We start from the raw sequence: 22,537 nt of genomic DNA, 5'->3' as shown, positions 1-22,537 counted from the left end.
AAGACTATATATAGCTCGACAATTTATAATTTACATTAACAAAAAAAAATTGAATATGATTTTCTCTCTTCTTTGACGATAGAAAAATATATAAAGAAATAATATGTAATGATGAAATAACAATGACATTTGACCCATGAAGAGGACAGATCCTCCGATGGGAACCAACGAAAGATTTCTTTATCAAGTGATAACAGCGTGGACAAGAGCGTAAATTTGACCAGACCACCACCATAACGCGAAGGTCTAAAACGGCGGCGGCAGACTCCAGAAGAAATGAAAATGGAAATACGATGTTGCCAGCAAATTCGTTTAGAGAGAGAGAGAGAGAGAGGGAATGAGGTTGCGGAGCCTGTTGGAGGATGAGAAAGAAGAAGAGGCAAAACAAAGGGAAAAAGCAATGGAAATAGGATTCAAGAAGCGGCCATGAAAGGATCAGTACCATCTCTCCTCCAACTACTCCAAGAAGACCCTCAAATCCTCAACAAAACCACCCCATTTCTCTCGGACACGCCCTTACAGGTAGCCTCTCTGCTGGGTCACTCTGCTTTTGCCAAAGAAATCCTGGCTCGGAAGCCGGAGCTCGCGGCGGAGCACGGCGCTTCGCCTCTTCAATTGGCAGCAGCAAAAGGGTCCGTGGAAATCGCGAGAGACTTGGTCCTGGTCAACCCCGACATGTGTTTGGTACGGGATCGCGGGGGAAGGACGCCTCTGCATCTTGCGGCGATCAAGGGACGAGTTGGGGTGTTGGCTGAGCTGGCCCGAGTCAGCCCGCAGGCGACTCAGGTTTTCGCCGGCGGCGGGGAGAGTGGGCTACACTTGTGTGTGAAGCAAAACAGGTTGAAGGCTTTGAAAGTTTTGGTGGAATGCGTTGGGGGAGATGATGAGTTTGTAAATTGGAGGGATTCTGATGGTAACAGTCTTACATGCTGCTGTTGCTAGCTAGGAAACAACTAGAGGTATATTTTTTAATTTTCTTTTCCCAAATTATGATGATCAAAACTGATTCAGCCCCTGTAGAAATACAGGGTTGAAAATAACACGATATTATTTATTATTTATTCTAGGTGTGAGATTGTTTGGCTATTTTGTAATTTATAAATTGCTTATTTAGCCATTGGGTGTGGGAAACAACTCTATAGTTGATGCTTCTAGGAACCTATAGCTAGTATACACAGTACAATGTTTTGGGTGGCTCTGTCTTAGGCTTGTGTAATGTGAATGTGCTTTTTGCTCTAAGTTGACTTCTCCACCACTGTGCCTCCAGGTTGCCTTCAACTTGACCTAATTTTAGGTAGCCATTTTTTCTAGAGCCTATTGTTCAATGTTTCTTGACTTTATGGTTATGCTCTTTGTTTTATTCTAATATTTTATAAATAGGAACATGTTGATGAAATGGGTCACACTATTAAAAAAAAAAAAAAAAACTTTAGTGACACATAAATAGCGGCGCTTTAGTTCTAAAAATGACACTATTCATTTAATGACATTTGAATGGTCATGCTTGCTAAACAGCATTATATTAAAAATAGGGTGAAGTAAAATAGCACGCCGGGCGTGCAAATTTTTTTTTTTTTTTTTTGCATTAAAATATTTTTTTAAAAAAATTTCCTTCACGGCGTGCTAGTCTGTATCACGGCTCTTAAAAATGTTGAGGAGGAGTAAATCGGTGTGGGGGTTTATTGCTCACGGCCAAATTTTTAGTTTTTTGTTGTTTTAATTTTTGTTTTTTCGTATTTGAGCTATTCATATCCTAAATCTAATTTGCATGAAACAGATATGTTCTTTCAATGTAATTGTATATGAGTTAGCGGAAGTTTGAAGTCATTTTTATGACTTTGTAACTTCATAGCATTTGACTATGATTTTTCAGAGCTTTATGCTCTGTAATGTAAGAATTAGCTTTATGCTCGAGATATTTCATCAATAAAAGTTACAAATTTTCGTTCAAAAATTGATACTCTTGATTAATTAGTGATATTTGAATAGTGACATAGCACGTTGCACTTGTTGGCGCAGATCATAAAATTTTTGCTCAACCAGACAAAGATAGAAGTACATGCCCAAAATTCGAATGGCTTCACTGCATTGGACATCTTATCCCATGGTTCAAGAGACATAAGAGACATGGAAATTATAGCGTCTTTAAGAAAAGCTGGAGCTTCAAGGATCAATGAGGCCCCATCGAGCACCCATAATCCTTATGATTATAAGGATTATGGTGGTGGTTGGGAAGGAAACGAGCGCATTAATGGTGGTGGCATCGCTGCTTGCGACGGTGGCGTTTCAAGCAGTAATATCCCCGCCAGGCAGTGTTTGGCAAGATAACTATTTAGCGGATTTTGACGGCAAGGCAGTGATGGCTTATACATTCATAGAAGGATATGGGAAATTTGTGATTTTTAACACCATTGCTTTCCTTGCATCGATGAGCATAATATTAATATTGGTGGTTAGTGGATTGCCTATGAAGCGACGCAGATGGATGTGGATTCAGATGGGGACTATGTGGATTGCAATTACGGCGCTAACATGTACATATTTTGTTGGATTGACAAACGTGACACCCGACAATGTGAAGTGTGTGCTCTATCTTGTGACAAGAACTTCTGGGTACGTATGGCTGGTGCTGATGGGGCTTGTGTTTATTGGTAACTTTTTTAGGATCGTTTTGTGGTTGCTTAGGAAGTATGGATACGTTGATGAGAAACCAAAAGATGGAACAGATTATGTCGATGATGATGAGAATGATGAACTCTGAAAGGTGGATGATATATAGTGCAGAAAGTGAAAAAACTTACCTCTTAATATTGTTGTAATGCTGGTTTGTGCGTTTTGATCAATGAAGGAAATTTTCAGAAGCTTTGTTAATCCAGGCTATAGGCCGCTTGCTTTGTGAGTCGACCATAGAGTTGGGATTCATTCGATCTCATACTTAGTGTGATAATTAACTTTAATACCAAATGATACAAACTTTAAATAGAAGTTATCCAAACTTATATTATATTTTTTTAGCTTTGATGTGTTAAGAGTATATCATGGACGTGAATATATATGAGACTCAAAAACCTTAAAAAAAAAATCAAAAGAGGTCGAATTAAGTTGCCGGCTACCTAATTATTTGATTTTTTGTTGGTCTTTTGCTAACCTAGACTCTTTTTTTTTTTTTTTTTGGGCCCTTTGTTTGCCCAATTTATTTGGCATTTGTAATATTGTTTAAAATTCATGCTCATTTCAGCAACACTTGGAACATGCTGACCAAAAATTGCTGAAGTTTAAATCCCAGCAAGAATAGTCAAAGTTCAAGTTCAAGTTCAAGAGCATCCGATTATCCAAAGTTGTCTCCTATCTCCTTGCTTTCCTTCAGAGTTTCTCCCTGTTTTGTCTTTTATCAGGGTTCTCTATATTTTGTTTTTAAAGAGGGCTTTTTCCTGCTTTGTTTTTATCCCAGATTTTTCATTGCCTCGTTTTTATCAAGGGTTTTGTTCATGTTTTTATTGAGGATTTTCTCGTTGTCTTGTTTTTATCTAAAATTGTCTGTCTACTTGCCAAAAATGTTTCAATCCGGCGTCATCAACCCACTCACCTCCCAACTCTAATGAGTCTCCGGCCACCATCTGAGGCATTATTAGTTTCTTTCATGATGTACAGTCTTTTGACCCTCGAAATTTTTGTTTGAAAAGGATAAATTCACAGTAAATGGCACCATACTTCGTCGAGGCATATATTCAATGTATTGTAGCAGAAGAAGCCACGGAAAATAAATTCAGACAGTAAGGCAAAAAAAAAAAGAAGAAAGATATCATTGCACGAAACATGCATACGATTTTCCTAGGATTGCCACGTCCGTTTCGGTAGTTTTACAAAAAAACACGAGAAAAAAGCCAGGTGGAACCAGAACCTCCTCGTGGACAGCCACGTTGGAGGCGTGAGGACAAACGTCGACACCGAATACTTTTAGCGCATGCAGGCGTTCCAAACCGAAACCGCTTCGCATTTTTGAGTCATCACCTCACCGCTATATAAACCAACCCACTCCTCACAGATTCATCATCATCCCATAAATTAAGAGCAAACAAATCGAAAATATTTTGTCGTCAAAACTTTCTTTCAATTCTAGAGAAGAAAATGGACCTAAGGGTGATGGGTTTCGACCCCGCCGTCGTGGACACCCTCCACGAGCTCCTGGACTTCACCGACGAGACCGACAAGTCGTTCCACCACGCCCCGTCAAGCGCCTACGTCCGTGACGCCAAGGCCATGGCGGCCACGCCGGCGGACGTGAAGGAGTTACTGGACTCGTATGTTTTCGTCGTCGACATGCCGGGGCAGAAGTCGGACCAAATCAAGGTCCACGTGGAGGAGGACAACATGCTGGTTGTGAGCGGAGAGAGGAGACGAGAGAAAGAGAAGGATCAAGGCGTCAGGTACATAAAAATGGAGAGGAGGCTGGGCAAGTACTTGAAGAAGTTTGCGTTGCCGGAGAATGCCGACTGCGAGAAGATATCAGCGGTGTATCAGGATGGGGTGTTGACGGTGACGGTGGCGAAGAAGCCGCCCCCGGAGCCGAAGAAGTCGAAGACAATTGAGGTCCAAGTTGCCTAAAGAGAGCATGTGCGTTAACGTTGTTGTTGTCGATCCCTTTTCTTTGTGTGTTGTGTGACTTGTGTCCCTATGTGTGTGTGCGCTTAAGGGGGAGTATCCCTTTGTTTTTGAAGGTAGTCTTATATGGCCTTTTGTTTGTTTGTGTCTTGAGAGTGAACTTTTCAGGCAAGTGTCAACTCTTCTAATTACTCTATTTTAACTCAAGAATATTGCATGTGTCTATGTGTGTGCCTTTTACCTACCCTTTTTTTATAGTATCGTAATTAATGCTAAAAGTTTGTTTTTTTTTTTTTTTTTTTAATATTATCGTTGGGTTTGTCATCGATTACTATTAAATTTTGACCATGCAAAAGAGACTTATAATATTATATATAGGATGTATTTTTAAATTTTTTTAAAGGCTGACTTTGCTGATTTACTTATGTGGATCAGTACTATATATCGGTATTGTTTGTTAAACAACACTACACTTCCGCACAATATTCACTTCATTTTTTTTAAAAAAAATCAACATCAAAATACTCACTTTTATATCACATCATTTACTTTTTAAAACATTTCTAGCAGCCTCACCAAATTTTACTCACCAAAATAACCAAAAGTACACTTTTAGTTATTTTAACAACTCATTTTTTTATAATACCTTAGCAGCCTTACTATTTTAACAATTCATTTTCACTATTTCATTTAAAATTTAAATATTCTTTTGCAAAGATTTGTTTTTTTTTTTTTTTAATTATTAAAGGAAGAGAGAAACGAAAAGCAAAAAGAGAGGGAAATGAATTGTTTAATTGAGTGAATAGTAATTTTTAAATTTGGTGAATACTGTTCACCTAACTACTTTTTTTGTTTTTTTTTGTTTTGGCTGAAAAGTGGACATTTATACTATTTTGGTTAAATTGTCTCACCAAAATAACCAAAAAATGGTTTTGGTGAGGCTACAAGGAATGCTCTTATATTATATCATTTACTTTTTACTACTATTAAAATAAAAAAAACCACTACAAAATAAAATTTTTCCACTTTTAATACTATTTTTTTACTTTTCTATACCAATTTTTATTATGAACAATGCCTTGCAAAGTTGATGTCCTTTAACAAACAAGGACATCATTTTTTATCCAAAGACAATCCAGCTCAAATTGCTCAATCTAGTGAATTGGTAACTACGATGGGCTGCTTGTTGGCGGCTTTGATTCAGCCTTTCTCAGTGCCTGGTTGGTTATGGTTCTTCTTACAAGATTGTTGGAAATTTTCCTTTTGAAGGCTTTTGCGTTGCTCTCAGTTGTAACCCTCAGTGGCCGCTTGGTTCTCTTAATGGGCCGGGTCAATTTATTGACCCATTCTCGCTAGTTACTTGGTTCTTTGTTAGCTGGGTTGTTTTCTGGTTGTTTTGGGGTTGTTGTTTGGGTTCCCGACCCATTTTCTGCTTATTTCTTTGTAATTTTTCTGTTCCTTCTTCCCCTTTGAATTAATAATAATAATAATAATAATAATAATAAACTATGATGGGTTGTTCCCACTTCCAAGCCCAAATGATAATGCTCACCACGGAAAGAGGGTCCGTGCAGTGGACAAGAATTTACAATAATTATTTGTTTAAAGGGTTAGTAGACCTCAATACGAGAGACTTTACGAGACTGATGTGAGACTTATTTGTTTAAATAAATTTTAAGTTTCAATTACCTATTTGGCAGGTGGGTTTTATATGTTCTTTTAATTCGAAACAATTGAGATGGATAATTGTTATAAATCTTTATTCACTTCGGGTAAGATAGTTACCCCGAATTGAAACTCAATCCTCTTAGATTAGCCAACCACCCATTTGTTTTTTGGTTTAGCAATTAAGCACTTAATCAAATAAGATATATGAATGTTCAACAGACTAACTAAATTGTCAATGTTGGCCAAATTTAACTAATATTGCTCCCTTTACACCTCTTGGAGATTACCTGAGATTGGTTAGAGTTGAGCTAAAATACATGTGGTTAATAGTAACTTCTTGTTATTCACCATTCCTTTCTCTGAGATATAAAATATAATTTTTTAAAAAATAACAAGAATATTTTAAAGTAAATATAAAATAAAATAAAATAAAAAATTTATTAAAGTCCGTATAAAAAAATAAATTTAAAATAGAGCGTTACATTTTTTTACTAGGTATTTTAGTTTTTATTGCAGCATATATTAAAAAAAAAAAAAAAAAAACTGTAAAAAGGAAAGTTGAAAATGACCAGGAAACTTGGTAAAACCTTCCACAACATTCTGGACTCGTGTAAGAAGTATGGACCATGTTGTCGAACCTCCTGGAAGCTTTCTTTGTCTCCAAGGTCCCTCTAGAACATTCCTTTTCTACCCACTCTGTTCCCTTTCCTCCCACAACTATAAATGCCCACAACCTCTCCCTTTCTCTTCCATAGCAATACAATTGAGCACTCACAAGCATCTAACAGCTGTCTGCATTTCATTTCTCGGTGAGAAAACCTACTTCCCTTGACAAAGATTGGTCAGAGCAAGAAGAGGAAAATGGATTTCAGAGTCGTTAACCTGGATTCCCCACTGTTCTCCACGCTGCAGCACATGATCGACCTGGCCGACGACGGCGACAAGTCCACCCACGCCCCGACCCGCTCATACGTGCGCGACGCCAAGGCGATGGCGGCCACTCCGGCTGACGTGAAGGAGTACCCGAACTCCTATGTCTTCATCATCGACATGCCGGGGCTCAAGTCCGGGGATATCAAGGTGCAGGTGCAGGACGACAATGTGCTCGTGATAAGCGGCGAGAGGAAGAGGGAGGAGGAGGAAGAGGGGGCCAAGTACGTGAGGATGGAGAGGAGGGTCGGTAAGTTGATGAGGAAGTTTTCGCTGCCGGAGAATGCCAACACGGACGCCATCTCTGCGGTTTGCCAGGACGGCGTGCTGACTGTCACTGTGCAGAAGCTGCCTCCTCCGGAGCCCAAGAAGCCCAAGACCATCGAAGTTAAGATTGGATGAAGAATGGATTAGTGCCACCGTGATATGGATTTTGGTGGATTATAAGAATAATTAATTAGCATTTTCAGTGTTGTTGCGTGTGCTCTGTTTTTGGTTTTCAGTGTGGTATGTTATGGTTGTTATGAATGAAGCAGATGATATTATAATATCAGAGAGCTGGAGCTATTCAGATCTCTTCTCCCCTGTTTTCTTTGTAATGTCGACAAGAATGAAACGGATTGCGTTGCGTTCTTAACCGATTTCTCTCATAAAGAACTATTCATCCATTTCCAGCAAGTAATTTCTGATCTCTTTCTTCTGAATGTGGCTGCCTAAACTGCTCACAGGATAAATCTACTTTTCTAGCCAAATTTGAACTAAAGAATTAACCAGTTCACTGAGAATGCTCCGGTAAGAGAAAATTCTTCATTTTGGTGTAAAAGAAAAAATAGAATTCAAATCCTAAAGCATTCGGTGCTTTGCGATTCATTCAAACCACTCGCTTCCAAAAATGTGTTTGGCCGCCTACGCCTACTCTGTTTTGCATGCAACCCCGTCTGGAACAATTTTGTACGGGAACACGATATTACAAATTTTTTCTTCACGTTTTGTAATCTGTTATGGCGGAGAGCTCTGGGAGTGATTTTGCAGGTCGCTTGCTTTTCTGAGTAATTGACGGTGTTGTTCTTGGTGAACAAAGCAATGAAGAAGCCTTCTCCATCCTCAACAGGATCTGTCCGAAGTAAATCTTGTTCTGTACAAAAAAGAAACAAGCATATTGAGACATATGGGTTGTTCTTTTAGTTTTTTTTCTTTTTTTACTCACCTTCCTTGACCGCCACCAACTTCAACTAGTTTCCGGCCATCCTCTCTTTGCATTATTAGTTTCTTTCATGATGTACAGTCTTTTGACCCTCGAAATTTTTGTTTGAAAAGGATAAATTCACAGTAAATGGCACCATACTTCGTCGAGGCATATATTCAATGTATTGTAGCAGAAGAAGCCACGGAAAATAAATTCAGACCGTACGGCAAAAAAAAAAAAGAAGAAAGATATCATTGCACGAAACATGCATACGATTTTCCTAGGATTGCCACGTCCGTTTCGGTAGTTTTACAAAAAAACACGAGAAAAAAGCCAGGTGGAACCAGAACCTCCTCGTGGACAGCCACGTTGGAGGCGTGAGGACAAACGTCGACACCGAATACTTTTAGCGCATGTAGGCGTTCCAAACCGAAACCGCTTCGCATTTTTGAGTCATCACCTCACCGCTATATAAACCAACCCACTCCTCACAGATTCATCATCATCCCATAAATTAAGAGCAAACAAATCGAAAATATTTTGTCGTCAAAACTTTCTTTCAATTCTAGAGAAGAAAATGGACCTAAGGGTGATGGGTTTCGAGCCGTCGTGGACACCCTCCACGAGCTCCTGGATTTCACCGACGAGACCGACAAGTCGTTCCACCACGCCCTTCGCGCGCCTACGTCCGTGACGCCAAGGCCATGACGGCCACGCCGGCCGATATGAAGGAGTTACCGGACTCGTATGTTTTCGTCGTAGATATGCCGGGGCTGAAGTCGGACCAAATCAAGGTCCACTTGGAGGAGGACAACATGTTGGTTGTGAGCGGAGAGAGGAGGAGAGAGAAAGAGAAGGATCAAGGCGTCAGGTACATAAAAATGGAGAGGAGGCTGGGCAAGTACTTGAAGAAGTTTGCGTTGCCGGAGAATGCCGACTGCGAGAAGATATCGGCGGTGTATCAGGACGGGGTGTTGTCGGTGACGGTGGCGAAGAAGCCGCCCCCGGAGCCGAAGAAGTCGAAGACAATTGAGGTCCAAGTTGCCTAAAGAGAGCATGTGCGTTAACGTTGTTGTTGTCGATCCCTTTTGTTTGTGTGTAGCGTGTGTCACTTGTGTCCCTATGTGTCTGTGCTTAAGGGGGAGTATCCCTTTGTTTTTGAAGGTAGTCTTATATGGCCTTTTGTTTGTTTGTCTCTTGAGAGTGAACTTTTCAAGTAAGTGTCAACTCTTCTAATTACTCTATTTTAACTCAAGAATATTGCATGTGTCTATGTGTGCCTTTTACCTAACTTTTTTTATAGTATCGTAATTAATGCTAAAAGTTATTTTTTTATGTGTGTGTTTTTTTTTTTTTTGGTGTCATCTTTTAGTATTATCGTTGGGTTTGTAATTAATTACTATTAAATTTTGACTAAAAGACAAGATGCAAAATAGACTTTTAATATTATATATAGTATGTATTTTAAAAATTTTTAATATTGCTCCCTTTACACCTCTTGGAGATTAGTTAGAGCTGAGCTAAAATACATTTGGTCTTATAAATAGTAACTTCTTGTTATTCACCATTCCTTTCTCTGAGAAATAAAATATAATTTTAAAAGAATAACAAAGAATATTTTAAAGTAAATATAAAATAAAATAAAAAGTTTATTAATCCGTATAAAAAAATAAAATTTAAAATATAGAGTTGCATTTTTTTACTAGGTATTTTAGAATAAAAAATAAAATAAAAATAAAAAATAAAAACTTTAAAAAGGAAAGTTGAAAATGACCCATTCTTTCCAGAGTATCAATAAACTTTGTAAAACCTTCCACAACATTCTGGGCTCGTGTAAGAAGTAAGGACTATGTTGTCGAACCTCCTGGAAGCTTTCTCTGTCTCCAAGGTCCCTCTAGAACATTCCTTTTCTATCCACACCGCTCCCTTTCCTCCCACAACTATAAATGCCCACAACCTCTCCCCTTCTCTTCCATAGCAATACAATTGAGCACTCATAAGCATCTAACAGCTGTCTGCATTTCATCTCTCGGTGAAAACACCAATTTCCCTTGACAAAGATTGATCCGAGCAAGAAGAGGAAAATGGATTTCAGAGTCGTTAACCTGGATTCTCCATTGTTCTCCACCCTGCAGCACATGATCGACCTGGCCGACGACGGCGACAAGTCCTCCCACGCCCCGACCCGCTCATACGTGCGCGACGCCAAGGCGATGGCGGCCACTCCGGCCGACGTGAAGGAGTACCCGAACTCCTACGTCTTCGTCATCGACATGCCGGGGCTCAAGTCCGGGGATATCAAGGTGCAGGTGGAGGACGACAATATGCTCGTGATAAGCGGCGAGAGGAAGAGGGAGGAGGAGAAAGAGGGGGCCAAGTACGTGAGGATGGAGAGGAGGGTCGGTAAGTTGATGAGGAAGTTCTCGCTGCCGGAGAATGCCAACACCGACGCCATCTCTGCGGTTTGCCAGGACGGCGTGCTGACTGTCACTGTGCAGAAGCTGCCTCCTCCGCAGCCCAAGAAGCCCAAGACCATCGAAGTCAAGATTGGTTGAAGAATGGATTAGTGCCACCGTGATATGGATTTTGGTGGATTATGGGAATAATTAATTAGCATTTTCAGTGTTGTTGCGTGTGCTCTGTTTTTCGTTTTCAGTGTGGTGTGTTATGGTTGTTACGAATGAAGTAGATGATATTATAATATCAGAGAGCTGGAGCTATTCAGATCTCTTCCCCCTGTTTTCTTTGTAATGTCGACAAGAATGAAACGGACTGCGTTGCGTTCTCTACCGATTTCTCTGATAAAGAACTATTCATCTATTTCTAGCAAGTAATTTCTGATCTCTTTCTTCTGAACGTGGTTGCCTGAACTGCTCACAAGATAATTCTACTTTTCTAGCCAAATTTTAACTAAAGAATTAACCAGTTCACTGAGAATGCTCCGTAGGAGAAAATTCTTCATTTTGGTGAAAAAGAAAAAAAAAAAAATAGAATTCAAATCGTAAAGCATTCGGTGCTTTGCGATTCATTCAAATCATTCGCTTCCAAAAATGTTTTTGGCCGCTTCCGCCTACTCTGTTTTGTATGCAACCATGTCTGGAACAATTTAGTACGGGTACACGATATTACAAACTTTTTCTTCACGTTTTGTAATCGGTTAGGGAGGAGAGCTGTGGGAGTGTTGTTGCAGGTTGCTTGCTTTTCTGGGTAATTGACGGCGTTGCTCTTGGTGAACAAAGCAATGAAGAAGCCTTCTCCATCCTCAACAGGATCTGTCCGAAGTAAATGTTGTGCTGCACAAAAAAGAAACAAGCATATAGATATATGGGTTGCTTTTTTAGTTTCTTTTTTACCAAAAATGCTATCAGAATTCATTTTCTGGAAACTTCACAAGTTGCTTTCTAGGGAGCGGAGTGGCACTTACAGCCTTCAAAGACTGGGAGGCCACGGCGCCGCCACCCGGGGAAGGGAGTTGAAAGTTGAAAGCCATAGGAGGCAGCAAGAGGAAGAACAGAACTGATAACATCTTCATTTTCAATTTGGTGAATGGAGCATGTGCTGTACACCACTCTCTCCACTGCAACAACTGCGCAACAGATTACTCGTCTTCATATAATGCCCTTTTACAGAAACATTTCAAAGTGCTATTGAACGGAGGAAAGAAAAAAGAAAGACTGTATGAAGATTCAAAAGATTTCGGTCGTCTAAACTCAACCCAACATTTTGCTCATGTCTACCTGTAACAAGCTAACCAGAAAAGGCACCTGTTCAACTGGTTTAATTGGAAAGCATTTACTATATTTGAATGAAACAAACAAAAGATGCATTAGTACAATATAGTTCATTTACTTTTAAAGATGATTTATGCATTAAATAATCTAAGCCTTCTATGAATATTCAAAGAATACAAGATTTACTGAATATTTGAAGATCAAATTTAAAAATATAATTTTCTTCATAAAACCTTGTCAGATTATCCGGTCCATTTGCAAGTTCAGTCCAAGAAACCAGAGATTTATGTTTAAACACTGCATTTTACAATGGAAATGTAGGAAACTCGTGGCAAACAGAACTCATCATTATGCAGAAGTTCCTCCGATCTCAATAGTCTTATTACCAAGTGAGAGTTGCTTTCTGTGGACGGTTTGATTAAGGGAAGGACACAGATTTGTGGTTAAACAAGTTCTTATGATCATCATTATACTGATCTAATGACCGAACTTTGGGGAAAAAAGAAACAAGAGAAAAGGAAAACACTTTATAGCTTCCCAGCACAGAGAACAAACTTACAAGACAGGGCATGTGTGAGAGCTTTTCTCTGGAAGGCCGCAAGTTTGTTCAATCTTTCGGTGTCCATAACATCAGCACCACGACCTATGGAAATTAAAAGAAAAAAAAGGGGAGTTATGATTCAAAAAACGGAGTGTAGCAGTGTGCTCCTGATTTTTAAAATCAAGCAATAAATATGACTTTGTTTTCTCTAGTGCACTACTGAAATAGAAAGCATTATCTTTTCATCCTTATCGGATGGTACTCATTATATATTCTCTAACAAACAAAGTGGAGTGCAGCAAGCAAAAAAATGGGGCATAAAATATAAATATTGTTCTGCATTTCCTTTTTATTTCCATGAGATAACATCTGAAGGAGAAAATATGAGAAAACATTTTAAAATCATTATTCCCACAAAGAAAGGAATATCCTATGAATGCCAATGTTGGTTGTAGTCACTCAATTGTTGATTTTTCTTCTCAGTGCTGAATGGGTTTGGTGTTTCATATGGAAACCAAGTCTGGTTCAGTAGAAGTGGGTTATCATTTGATTCGTGACATGTTTAATAATAAAGAGATTATTAATCCCTACGCAAAGTTAGAAAATCAATTAGCAAATTTATTCACCAAAACTCTTGGTCATGGACGAGTTGCATTTATTTGCTTAAAGTTGGTATTATATAATAATCTCCAACATGAGGGAAAGTGTTAAAGAGTATTTTTCTCTTTCATCTAGTTGTGATAGTTTTTTATCTAAGTGTTTGGCGGTAGTTTATCTTATCAAGGTTTGTTGTGTTGTGTTTATCTTTGATAGATATGGTTAGCTACGTTTGATCTTGTATCGTATTCCTTCTATAAATAATAAATGTATGAGTGAGATCAACACGGGGCAATCCTCACCAACAGTGAAGGGTGTAGTGGACAATGAAGTTGTGGACCATGTGGATTCAGTGAGGCTTCATTGGGTGACCCTGACCATAAGAGTCGTCAACGATGGTCAGCTTGCAGAAAGTCCAAAAGTGAGCAACATGCCCCTGACCGCAGCCCAAATCTCTCTCTCTCTCTCTCTCTCTCTCGCCCTGGTCCTGTGTCATAAGGAGAGGGATTAGGTAAGAAATATGAAGCAAATTTGGTGGGGATCGGGCCAACTGAACTCCAAAAGATACTAGGCCTTTTATCTTGACTCTCACAGGGATAGGCCAATTGAGCTCCAAAAGATACTAAGCCTTTTATCTTGGCTCACACAAAAGCAACATTAAGTCCTGATTGCTTGGATAAGGGCACCAAGAAGTTTTATCGTTCACTATTAGAATGACTTTTTAAAGGCCATTACTATTAGCACCTTACATAAAATATATCAAGTTTTACATAAAGGAATCTCCTGACCTACAACAACAGTCTGTTAAAGGTTTATGCATCACAATATAAAAATACAGAGAGAAGCTAAAAACTTACCCGTAGCATAAGATGGGAGCAGATGGTCCAATCTCGAAGAGGCTGTCCCAGAGCCAGAGCATGAAGGATCCAAAAGAATAGCATTGAACTGTGGAGTTGAATTAGCTTGTAAGTGTAAACCATACACAGAATACAGTGAGATCTGATAGATCAGTCAAGGGGCTTTGGGGAATTTCAGAAAGAAAGGAGGCCAGATTTTTTGTATTTTGTAATAAAAACCCAACTGACCATTAGAAGTGAAAACCAATAATAAAGCAGTAACATGTACCGACTTTTTCAGACTCCAAACTGCTCTTTTGGGATAAAGCATAAGCCAAATAACTATGCTTAACCAAATTGTTGGGTTTCCAACCCAGTTACAGTGTTTGTTGATGGCACAAACTTCTGTTGAATGACTGGTCCGGTCCCCATGTTTGGGTTATAACCAAGACTATTATATCTAAAGGTTGATTTGAGAAGGCAATTCAAATGACTAAAGGTGAATACTGGGGGCAAAACTTATATTCACATATCCACAATAGGTCATGTAGAACACAAAGACCATAAAAGTGAAAAGACAGCACATTCTGCTTTACCTTGGAGAATGACGGATCTTTTGGGTTGAATTTTAAGAAATCTCCATGCAGAACTTTGATATCTGGAAACCAGGTTAAGCTTAAAATGCCGTTTCATGACAAACTATAGGTAGACATGTGGGAGTGGATCAGAAACCACCCAGAAAAAAGTATAAACAAAGTAGAATAGCATATAAGACATGAATATCAAGGATCACAAATAGACATAGCAATAGGTAGATTTTTGTTTCCTAAGTATAGCAATAGGTAGATTGCTGATTATTAAACAATCACGAAATGGAAAAGATGTGTGGCAATAAATAAAATAAAAAGGATGCAGCCGGCATATTAGCTCAGTTAGTTAGAGCCTCGTGCTCAGTTGGGTAGAGCCTCATGCTAATAACACAAAGGTCACAGGTTCGAGACCTGCATGGGCCATTTGTTGATATTTTATTCATCAAAAATAAATAAAAAAAATAATAAGGATGACATTTAAGAGATTAGAAAAATTATAGGAAGGATACTAGTGGCACCAGAGAGGCTAATAGTCTCTTTTAGACGATTAACCCTTTCCTTATTCAGCTCACACGCTATAATCTTCCCCTTTCCTCTCATAAGAGCAGCTAGGTGGACAGTTTTGTTTCCTGGGGCAGCGCATGCATCAAGAACCTTCAAAGAAGATATAAACAGAGCATTGACTAACAAAATTAATAATCAAAAGAAATCTCATATATCTCAATCCCAAAGCTAAAAGCATTGGCAAACCATGCATATATGTGTGTGTGTATATATATATATATATATTGTAAAACATTCATAAACTCGAGATTGTATTATTTAAGAATCTAATTGGTCGGGATTATATATATATATATATATATATATATATATATATATATATATTTGATAACGTAGGAGAACTTTACTCAGATTAATTGCACTTCGCAAACGCATACTGTACAACAATCCTCACCGTTAATCAAACTCCTATGGGTAACTAACCCCACCCGCCAGAATCAGTTACCAAGTAATCCAAGAGCTTTCACTCCTGACGGGCTAAGCAGTTTATCCTCATACCCAGGAGGCTATAAGATATAATATAAACAGACTATTTCATGATTAAAAAAAACTATATATGATTTCTATGTCAAGTTAATTTTATATGTTTATATATAAAAATTAATTTATCTAACTAACCCGAATGATAAAATCTTAACAATAATTAACTAAGTATTAGCATGGATTTATGAAAAAATATAAACAATAACAGTGCTTACCTTATATAATGAATTAATAAGTTAATTGAACAGCTTTTGAACAAAATTGAGTTTGTTCAAAAAAAATAAATAAAACGAGTTTGAACATGTTATCTAGCTCGGTGATAAGTTCAAGCTCAACTCGTGTTCAAAACAAAATTAGATGAAATGTTCGATTACAACCCTAGTAAATAGCTTTAACCAATCCACTCTAAATGATAAAGTTGTCTAGCTTTCTCAAGATAAGCAACGTTTTCAAATCATGTGCTTAAATACGAATAGATATTTCCTGGCTTCTCAATTAAAAAAGAAAAGGAAAAAAAAATGTAAAGTACAACTGAAATTGTAGGTTCCTAATGAGAATGTGAAATGTCAATGATGGATGAGATAACAATATTAAAACTAGGAGTATGAGAAAGATGAGATAACTGCTTTCCTCAAGTGAAAAAACTCAATCACCAATAGAAATGAGATAAGCATTACTCACCTCCCATCCGGGTTTAGGATCAAGAGCTGCTGCCACCATAGAACTTGCCTTCCCCTATGCAAAAGAAGACCATAATATCAGTCAAACAGAAGACATACTAAAGTTTAAACTACTATCACTACCAAGTCATGGTAATTTTTCAAGGGAAAACAAGCTAATCTTACTTGCATAAAAACACTTCCATTCATGACTAGAGGATGGTTATGTAAGTCAGCACCTGGTGGGAGTATCAACAAGTCAGGAACCAAGTTATCCTTTTGAACCTATTTCACACAAAATAGACAAGAAAGAAAAACGAACCAGTCAACTCTGGAAAAGGAACAATGCCAACAATATTAACAAAGTATATGCTCTGGCTCAATTTCACCAAAAGAATATGATGAAGTTTTTTTGCCTTTCCTCCTTATACTAACTTCCTCCCCAAGTGACATCACTTCTGAGACAACTTTTGCAGGCCTGAGTAAAATAATTTCACATGCACTCTCTACTCTCATTTTTTTCTCCTCATTTATGAGTCAAACAGTGAAAAGATGAAAAGTATTTTTCTTTTTTAAAAAAAAACAGTTTTGGGTTTTGAGAAAACAAAAAAATTGAGAAGTGTTTTCGGTGGAGGTCACATTTGAAATTTGTAGGGTCCACAAAAGAAATTTTGTTTGATAAACTAAAAAGTGCTTCTCAAAAGCAAAAAACTAAGAAATGTTTTCAAAAGATAAAAGAAACAAAACCAAAAGAAAAATTGTCTGAGCCTGACCTCACGGATGGCAGTTGCCACCCATTCACTAGAGTGGGGGAGGTGGGTCTTCCCCTCTCCTCCTTTGCGAGAGGCTCGCAGAGGGTGGATGATCTATCCCCGCACCTTGAGGGGATGGATCTCTGCCCTCTCCCCTACGCGGGCAAATGAGGGTGGACATCGGAGGTGGAAATGGGGGCGGCCTCCACTTTTTTAATATTTTTAATTTTTTTTATGGGTAACAATACTCCTTTCCTGAAAAATGAACATATATTATCAAAACATTCCCAACTAGGGGTAAAAGTGTGTTGTGTTTTGTTTTTTAAGAAATGTTTTGTGTTTGGTGTTTTTTTTTTTTTTTTTTTTTTATAAGTGTTCTATATTTTGTTTTGAAAAAGTGTTAGTGGTGGAAACCACATCTGAAAATCCGCTTGGTAACTGAAAAATGTTTTCCAGTGTTTGAAAAGTGAAAAGAGTTTTTAAATATTTTGCCTAACAGTCACTTTTTTTTCTCTCTAGTGGTGTACCAAGCTCTATGAGATAAAGAGAAAATTTTAGAAAGGCTAAGACTAAAGGAATGTTATGAGACTTTCTCCAAGTATTATTGCATTGAACAAGCAGCAATAAACAAGGTCATCATTGTTAGTTCCAAATATTTCTGTAGCTGATGGTATCCCCAGATATTTTCTTCACTTCACTGTAAGATTAGTTCATAAATGAAAAACATATTCTAAATCATATTCCACAAAAGTTCAAAAAGTTTGCTGAAAGTACCATGTATCCTCGCCCTAATTCGAGTAAGGCAGAATCAACATCCATTTTCAGAGTATTTACACGAACATGACGAGGTTTTGAAACTTCTGCATCATAAATTAGAAAACCGGGTTTAGACATTGCGTTTTACAAGGCAAAAACTAATATGGCATCTCCATGCCTAAAATCAATAGAGACAAATAATCTAGTAAGACTGAAAATGTGGAGTAGGGGGGGGGAGACATATAATCTAGTAAGACTGAAAATGTGGAGTGGGGGGGGGGGGGGGGGGGTTACGGACGAATCGAAGGTAAGACTGTTTTGATGTATAATGTTTTCGCAAAAGTATTTATCACATTTTCTGATGTTTGGCTCAGCCTGAAAATGGAAGTTAATGGGAAAACAATTTCCTGGTCAAAGGAAAACTAAGGCTAAAGGGCAGCAAATGGGTTCTGCTTTCAAAAGGCAGAAACCATTTTCAGCCTCTCTCTCTCTCTCTCTCTCTCTCTCTATATATATATATATATAGAGAGAGAGAGATTTAAAGAACCCCTCTCCTTTTACACTAGAAACCTCCATCACTGGCACCACACCTGCAGCTCTCTCTCTCTCTCTCTCTCTCTCTCTCTCTCTCTCTCTATATATATATATATATAGATTTAAAGAACCCCTCTTCTTTTACACTAGAAACCTCCAACACTGGCACCACACCTGCAGCTCTCTCTCTCTCTCTCTCTCTCTCTCTCTCTCTCTCTCTCTATATATATATATATATATATATATATATATATATATATATATATAGATTTAAAGAACCCCTCTTCTTTTACACTAGAAACGTCCATCACTGGCACCACACCTGCAGCCACCCATGGCTGAATTCCCCAACTGCCCCCACCACCACTTTCTCACCACCAGTCATCCCCCCCACCACACGCATTCTATCTCTCAAAAACCTAAGCAGGCATTTTATGACATATGCGGAGTGTTTTCAATGGTCAAGTTATAAAGCTAAGCTTCTCTCTTCATTTTGCTAAGGGGAAAAGAACACAAATAGTGAATGAAGCCAAATAATTTCCATCTCTATTACTTGAAGCTTTACATGAAATCAACAATTGTAAACGTGTGCGCCCACACACACACACACACACACCAGGTATTTGATAAAGTTGGACCAAATCTTGAGCGGTCTTCACTTTTTTCTTAACTAACAGCTGCGCCAAAGCTGCCTGTAGAGCATCTTTCCGGTGCATGAGAAACACCTCGGCATCCCCAACTAACGAAACAGCCTGGAGACAAGAATCCATGTTAAGGATTATCTCACATATTCAAATGACAGAGCAGAGGCACAAACATTGGGTTGACACTATGCACTCTTCGATAATATGATGAGAAGTTTATTTGCTCCAAAAACAAAAACAGAAAGAGGGTAATCGCGGAACTTACCTTCCCAAAAAGAATGTCATATGTGATTATGTAAATTAATTCCTCTTGCCTCTACAGCAACAGAATCAGCAGATTATTAGCGTTACTGAATTATTGTCAGCTTACAAGCAAAACCCACATAGAGAAGAAGGTGCTGTTATTATACCTTCCACTTGCCTTTCAGCAAGCCAGCAGCCTCCAAGACGTCCTTGATAATGGGAAGATCTGAAAGCAACACCAAATCCAACACATCAAGTTGCACTAATTTACCAGTGGAGTAATATTTTTAAGGGGTTTGGTCGGTGGAAACTTACGCTTGAGTGTTTCACAGACCAGAGCGAACGTGCCCTTCTTGTTCCTGATAGAAGGTCGATAAATGAGCGATTTGATGGAGCCGACGGCTCGGCGCCGGGCGTCGCCTTCGAGTACGGTTCGTAATACCTTCGCCGCCTCTCTCCTCGAGAAGTAAGCCGACCGCTCGGCGTTGCTCAGCCGCTTGGTTTCCGGTTTCTCCGCCGCTCTCGGTGCTGCCGTTATAGGCTTCGCCTTCTTGCCACGCGCCATTACTCAAAACTCGAAGAGAAAGAGAGACACAAATGGGTTTTAGGGGTTTTGGGCTTTTTCATTGCGTTTTAAACGACGACGTTGTCTTTAGAACCCAGCAAAACACAAAACGGGCGAACAACAGATAATTACGGAATTAACATGCAAATATATATTCCAAGATAATTACGGGCGAACAACAGACGACGACGTTGTCTTTATGTACGTAACAGATAATTACGTATATATAATTACGTTATATATATCCAAGGAGGGGAGAGATATCAAAAGATAAATGAAACAAACTAATTAAAAATAAATGAAAATAAAACAATAGAACCATCCATGTTGGAGGTATATGCAATTAAAATAAAAATGATGCAAGATTTTTCAGAGTAAGTGCGAAATTAGAGCGTATAAAAGGGTAAAAGAAAAATAAAACAAATAAATAATGGAAAGATATTAAAAGATTTGATTAACAAAAGTACTTACAAATTCAAAGAAATAGTGAGATTACACAAAAGCAGAAAGGATTACAAGTAAAGCAGCAGAATGGTTGCAGATGAATTTCAAGTGTTTAGGCTGAAAGCTTTTGCCTTACAATGAAGGGGACTTGTCCTTTTATAGACAAAGTCCAGCGGGTAAATAAAATTACATAAGAAAATTTAACAGTAAAAGAAAATATTATAGTGTCGGCAGGCACTGTAGCAAGTACTGTAATGTCGATAGGGACTGTAGTAGAACTGTGCCATGATGACCTGGCAAATGTCAATGAATGGTAAACGGTGCCACGGGGAGCAAATGAACTGTAAATGGTGCCACAGAGGGTAAATGATTTGAACGGTGCCACGGAGGGCAAATGAACTGTAAACAGTGTCACTGAGGAGGGCAAATGATCTGTAAACAGTGCCACTAAAGGGCAAATGATGTGAATTATTGGTGCCATGAGGAGGGCAAATGAACTATAAATCTTCAATTCCTGGATAATAATTATCGGGACTGTCACCAGAAAAACCAGAATTCTCATACCATTCTCGCATAGGGTTAAATGTAGCTTTAGAAGATGCATCAGATTTTTTATCTTCATCAAAACTAGAGCTGTCATCGAGAGACTTGAGTAATACTTTTAAAATGTCCTTATTCTCTTTTTTCTTCGAAGATGATTTTTTCTTGGAAGAACCAGAAGAAGTAGCGAGGGCAGCGGCCTCTTTGGGAGGAGAAAGGAAAGTGCTGGGGGTTATCAAGTGGGCAGGATTGTCAATGGTTAATTGTTTAGGAATTGGAGGAGCTTGAATTTTTGGTAACTGGACCAGAGCTTTGACATTATCAACTATATTATCAGTTCGTGTGTAATTATCCCACCATTTAATATACCAATGGCGTTCAAGCTTGTCATCAAAAATAACATATTGCCACTTGATGATCCAGGAAATTTTGAATTTTTTAGCAAAATGGAGAGTGTGGGGAAACTTGGCCCCATGTTCATCAGTACTGTAAAGATTTTTAAATGATTTAAAAGCCTCAACAATTTTTAATGGGAGAATATCATGAATAAGACCAAATTTTTTCCACCAGTTGGAAAACCAGAGGGGGAGAATGCCTCCAAATTCTTTATCAAAGCTTAAGAATCAGGAGTGGTCAAATTTGGAATTTTGGAAGAGCATGAATTTGAACCAAGCATTGACATAATCGTAATAGCAAAAAAGTATTGGAAAATCATCTAATTTTTTGAGTTGCGAGAGATGTTTTCCCCAATCTTTTTCAAGAATGATTTTATTAAAATAGACACTATTATAAATGAGCTTTTGGGGATCAGTCTTACTGTAAATAGGTTTGAAATGGACAGACTTTGTCTGGAGTAAGATATTGGCAAAATAGGAAAGAGTTTTTTGAGGATGTTCAGGAATCCAATGAAATTGAGGAGGAAAGTAGGAAGTAGCAATTTGGGCAGGAAATTTAATGTGAGATCGGTTTAATTCAATATGAAATAAATATTCAGAATGAGGAAGAATGATATAAGCTGAGGTTTTATCGTATTTAATGAAAGGAGCAGAGGTTTTTTGAGAAGTGATGACAAAAGGGTCATAATCTGAAATAAGAGCACTGGAGTAAATGGCCAGTGATCCAGGATTGAAGGCTGAGAAACGATTGGCCAGAGCAATAGATGAATTGGTAGTTGGAGGAGAAATGGCAATCTTTGGTTTCAAAACCAAAGGCTTGGATTCAATCTTCTCTTTGTCCTTTTTGCTTGCCATTCTGGCACTGCAAAAATTCATAAATGAGAAAATCTGGAATAGAATTATTAGAACCTTTAATGTATTCAATATCAAAATCAAAAACACTTAAAATGGCTTGCCATCAGGCGAAAATTTGTTTTGATGCAATATTTTCAACATCCTTTTGCAAAATGTATTTAGCAGATTTACAATCAATGCGTAATAAAAACTTTTGTTTTAGTAGATCAGATTGAAATTTAGTAATGCATAAAACTACAGAAATAATTTCTTTCTTAATAGTACTATAGTTAGCTTGAGCCTTATTCCAAGATTCAAAATGGAATCGAACAATTTGTTCGGGAGATCCTGGAGAAACAATTTGTTTCAGAATACCTCCGAAGCCAATTTCAGAAGCATCAGTTTCAACGATTTTGAATGCATTGTCCGAAGGAATTCCTAGA

At 38.2% G+C, this 22,537-nt stretch overlaps 4 protein-coding genes and 2 pseudogenes across 4 annotated transcripts; 5 read left to right on the top strand and 1 right to left on the bottom strand.

The window, feature by feature from the left end:
- Positions 1-204: 204 nt before the first annotated feature.
- On the top strand, positions 205-2,819 carry LOC132185115 (uncharacterized; annotated as a pseudogene).
- A 1,222-nt stretch (positions 2,820-4,041) lies between these two features.
- LOC132185640 (17.1 kDa class II heat shock protein-like) lies at positions 4,042-4,900 on the top strand. Its single transcript, XM_059599402.2, has one exon. The coding sequence runs from the start codon at positions 4,129-4,131 to the stop codon at positions 4,603-4,605; it is 477 nt and encodes a 158-aa protein (XP_059455385.2). The 5' UTR covers positions 4,042-4,128; the 3' UTR covers positions 4,606-4,900.
- Positions 4,901-6,958: 2,058 nt separating this feature from the next.
- Positions 6,959-7,870, top strand: LOC148584654 (17.9 kDa class II heat shock protein-like). The gene has a single exon (XM_088518203.1). It carries the CDS (start codon positions 7,132-7,134, stop codon positions 7,600-7,602), a length of 471 nt encoding a protein of 156 aa, XP_088374329.1. The 5' UTR covers positions 6,959-7,131; the 3' UTR covers positions 7,603-7,870.
- Positions 7,871-8,876: 1,006 nt separating this feature from the next.
- Positions 8,877-9,667, top strand: LOC132185053 (17.9 kDa class II heat shock protein-like; annotated as a pseudogene).
- A 555-nt stretch (positions 9,668-10,222) lies between these two features.
- LOC132183725 (17.9 kDa class II heat shock protein-like) lies at positions 10,223-11,227 on the top strand. The gene has a single exon (XM_059597121.2). It carries the CDS (start codon positions 10,471-10,473, stop codon positions 10,939-10,941), a length of 471 nt encoding a protein of 156 aa, XP_059453104.2. The 5' UTR covers positions 10,223-10,470; the 3' UTR covers positions 10,942-11,227.
- A 103-nt stretch (positions 11,228-11,330) lies between these two features.
- On the bottom strand, positions 11,331-19,924 carry LOC132183724 (S-adenosyl-L-methionine-dependent methyltransferases superfamily protein). Its single transcript, XM_059597120.2, has 13 exons — positions 19,632-19,924; positions 19,484-19,542; positions 19,339-19,389; positions 19,046-19,181; positions 17,914-17,999; positions 16,574-16,672; positions 16,410-16,463; positions 15,191-15,335; positions 14,688-14,749; positions 14,113-14,200; positions 12,677-12,760; positions 11,811-11,972; positions 11,331-11,679 (listed from the first exon to the last, which is right to left on the bottom strand). The coding sequence occupies exons 1-13, from the start codon at positions 19,879-19,881 to the stop codon at positions 11,381-11,383; spliced, it is 1,575 nt and encodes a 524-aa protein (XP_059453103.1). The 5' UTR covers positions 19,882-19,924; the 3' UTR covers positions 11,331-11,380.
- Positions 19,925-22,537: the final 2,613 nt, after the last annotated feature.

The sequence above is a fragment of the Corylus avellana genome, chromosome 7 (assembly GCF_965113065.1).
Source record: "Corylus avellana chromosome 7, dhCorAvel1.hap1.2, whole genome shotgun sequence".
Lineage (NCBI taxonomy): Eukaryota > Viridiplantae > Streptophyta > Magnoliopsida > Fagales > Betulaceae > Corylus > Corylus avellana.
This window is presented reverse-complemented; position numbering and strand designations above follow the sequence as displayed.